Below are 3,480 nucleotides of genomic sequence, written 5' to 3'. Positions count from 1 at the left end.
CCCTGGGGCTGACTGCTCTTCTGTCCGGGTTCAAGGCTTTTATCTCATTTCCCCTGCTCTTCCAGCCTGCTACTCTGGCTGGGCCTGAGTTTCCCCTCCTCACCTAATCCCTTCGGCTGATTGCTCTTCTCTCTAGCTTCCTGGATTTTATCCCCTTTCTCCTGCTCTTCCGGCCTGCTACTCTGGGCATCCCTGAGTTGTCTCTCCTCACCTGTAAACCTGGGGCGAGATACCACCTCACATCCGTCAGAATGGCAATGGTTTAAAGAAAAAAAAAAGGTGTTGACAAGGTTGTGTAGAAACCAGAACCCCTTATCCATCGCTGGTAGAAATGTAAAATTTTAAGCAACATGGAAAACAGTTTGTTGGTTACTCAAAAAGTTGAACACAGAACTACCATACAACCCAGAAATCCCAATCCTGGGAATATACCCAGATGAAGTGAAAACAGGAACACAAACAGAAACCTGTACACCAACATTCACTGTAGCACTTTTCACAATAGCTAAAAGGTGAAATAAAACAAAATGTGCATTAATATAAGAATGGATAAACAAAATGTGATATATACACACAATGGAATATTAATTAGCCAGAGGTGTAAGGGAGAGGGAAAAGGGAATTTTGCTTAGAGAACACTGAGTGTGTGTTAATGGTGGTAGAATAATTTGGAAAAGGATGGTTATAGTGGTTGTACAACACAAAGAATGTAATTCAATGTCACTGAAACATATGTACCATTTGCTGAATTGGCAAATGTTTTGCTGTATATATTTTCACCACAATAAAACAAATTAATAATATTATTATGCATTTGTTGATACAGAACATATTCAAAATGTGCTGTTAAGTGAAAAAAGACTACAAAGCAGTATAGGTGAAGTATGATCCACTTTGGTTTTCTTATACACACACACACACACACACACACACAATTGTGAATGTTTTCTGGTCTCTCTTCACTTTGGGCTTTAGCCTAAAGTTGGTTTTTGCTTTTTAGTATTTTTCAGATTTTTCTACCATTAACTTCATTGTTTTTGCAGAAAAAGGACTACTAAATTAAAATAAGAACAGAGTTCTGGTGGTTTCTTTACATCCCTATTAAACCAATCCTGTTTTTGTCTGACTAAAAATACTACCCACTTACCTGTCTCAGCAGCTCCAGCTTCTTCAGTTCCTCATTGTAGGCTTCCGGGTTCTCTCCATAATTCTTCAGGACAAACTAAAGAGAGAGAGAATGTTGTAAATCAGTGAGAGATAAGATCCCTCCCTTCCTGCCCTGAGTCCTTGGCAGCCATCGAGGGCTAGGACTGAGTACAGACCACAACCACAAGCCCATTTCCTGGACCACCAGGGAACTCTGCCTCAGTAACTGGGCAATGGTAGTAAGATGCTAAAAACCAAAGCCACTTTGAGCAAAAGGAAAAAGAAGACTGCGTGAGTCTGGGTAAACACCCAGGCCAGTCCTCATAATGCTGGAGCCCATTCTACAAAACCCAGGATTCTGCTAACCCAGGAAGCCAGGGAACTTAGCTATCAGAAATAGAGCCTAAGAAAGATCCTAAAAAGTGTCACAAATTCAAATCTCCCTTGAAGAGCAGGACCTGAGTATACAATACATATAATACAATAGTATACAATACATATAACCTGCTGTGTCCTGGAGTCACAACCATAGCCCTAACCCTATAGCAAACACAGACAAAAGGCCCCAAACAAGAGTGGGACTGCAAAGTCTTCCCCACAGATCCATTCGTCCGGATAAGACAGGGCACTATGGAAATCGGGGATCTGCAGTGTCCTCATATGTGAGGAGAGGTCTACAGTGTGTGATGGAAACGACCAGATGGGAAAAGGTGAGAGGAAGGGGAGGCCAATGTCCATGTCAGGGAGTTGGCCTACCTACCAACAACAGCACTCACCACCTCAAGAGTGGACTGCCTTTGACACTGTGCACATTCACCAGCTTGAAGCACAGGCCTGGGCCAAACGTTCAACTAAAAGTCAACAGACCATGCTGAAAAGAACTAGCCCTGGAACAGCTAGTCCTTGCTTAGCAATCTAGGGGGCCAGAACCATTAATTCCACAAAAACTAAGGGTATCTACACCTTAAAGTTTGTGATGTGGAGAGGAAAGAAGACCAATAAAGGCTGAGAAGAGGTGCCCTGCTCTGTTCATTACCTCCATCTCTATGGTCCACCCACTTTTCCTGGGTGCCTTTTGCAGAACCTATGACACAAGGCTAAGGATCCAGCAATGTGGGGATCTGGAAGGCTGGGTGATAGCTTCCATCTGCCCTAGTGAGGAAGGGGAGAGAAGAGAGAGAAGGAAGTCTTCTTTGGGCTATTTGCTGTACCATTCAGTCACTTTCCCAAACCTGAGACCCTGACCCCTCTTCCCTTGTTGGTTTTACCTCCCATAAGTTTCTGTGTCCCTGCCACCTCTGTCCTGGACAATCTATCCCTTCACATCTATCCCTTATCTTGTGGCCTGGATTGTCTAACACAATGCTGATGTCACTCCTAGTTTTAAATCTTTATGAAACACACACAAACACCCCTGGGGGAAAAATACACCAAAATACTTAGTTCACGGTGATGAGATTACGGGAGAGAAGTTGCTGTAATCTAAAGAGAAAAACTGTAATCTAAAAAGAATGTGCTACAGTGACCCTCCAAAACCTCCAGGAACAAATTTAAGCTCCTCAGCACAGAGTTCATCGCCCTTAACAACATGCTCCCAACAGCCTTTACCACAGTGCAACAGCTCCCCTCCCTCTTCTTCCCTATAGTTACCTCTTCCCTGTGTCCTTCCCTCCATGCACTCCTGCCCCCTGAGCTGTCTCCATGTGCATACACAGCCTTTCTATTCTCCCATGATTGTGGTAGACAAAGTGTATGTGAGTTGATGTATGGAAAGTGAATTTGCTGACTAAAATCAAAGATTGGAAAAAGGTATATCAAGCAAATGGCAAATGTAAGAGAGCAGGAGTGGCAATATTAATTTCTGATCAAATTGACTTTAAGACAAAAACCACCATACAGACAAGGAAGGACATTATATAATGATTAAAGAATCTATTGGACCTTTATATATAACCATAATAAATATCTATGGACCCAATGAAAGAGCCTCAAAATACATAAACCAAACTTTAAAGAGTTGAAAAGCCAAATAGATGACTCCACAGTCCTAGTGGGAGACTTTAATATGCCATTTTCATTGAAAGATAGAACTGGAAAAAAACTCAACAAAGATGCAGAAGAGCTAAACAATAAAATCCACCAACTTGGCCTTATAGACATCTACAGAGCACTTCACCCAACAGCAACACAATATATATTCTTTTCCAGTGCACATGAAACATTTTCCATGATAGACCATATGTTAGGCCATAAAGCAATCCTTCATAAATTTAAAAACACTGTAATAGTGCAAAGCATCTTCTCAGATCATAATGCTATCAAATTAGAAATCAA

General features: G+C 41.8%; 1 protein-coding gene across 1 annotated transcript in view; it reads right to left on the bottom strand.

The window, feature by feature from the left end:
- PTPN23 (protein tyrosine phosphatase non-receptor type 23) overlaps nt 1-3,480 on the bottom strand; it is a 59,244-nt gene that overhangs the window by 34,181 nt on the left and 21,583 nt on the right. Inside the window, exon 2 of the mRNA XM_007951760.2 lies at nt 1,148-1,222. Within this exon, the coding sequence (XP_007949951.1) occupies nt 1,148-1,222 (75 nt within the window). The remainder of the gene's footprint in view (nt 1-1,147; nt 1,223-3,480) is intronic.

This window comes from Orycteropus afer, unplaced genomic scaffold (genome assembly GCF_000298275.1).
Source record: "Orycteropus afer afer isolate SDZICR_OR568_19922 unplaced genomic scaffold, OryAfe1.0 scaffold00311, whole genome shotgun sequence".
NCBI classification, from domain to species: Eukaryota; Metazoa; Chordata; class Mammalia; order Tubulidentata; family Orycteropodidae; genus Orycteropus; species Orycteropus afer.
This window is presented reverse-complemented; position numbering and strand designations above follow the sequence as displayed.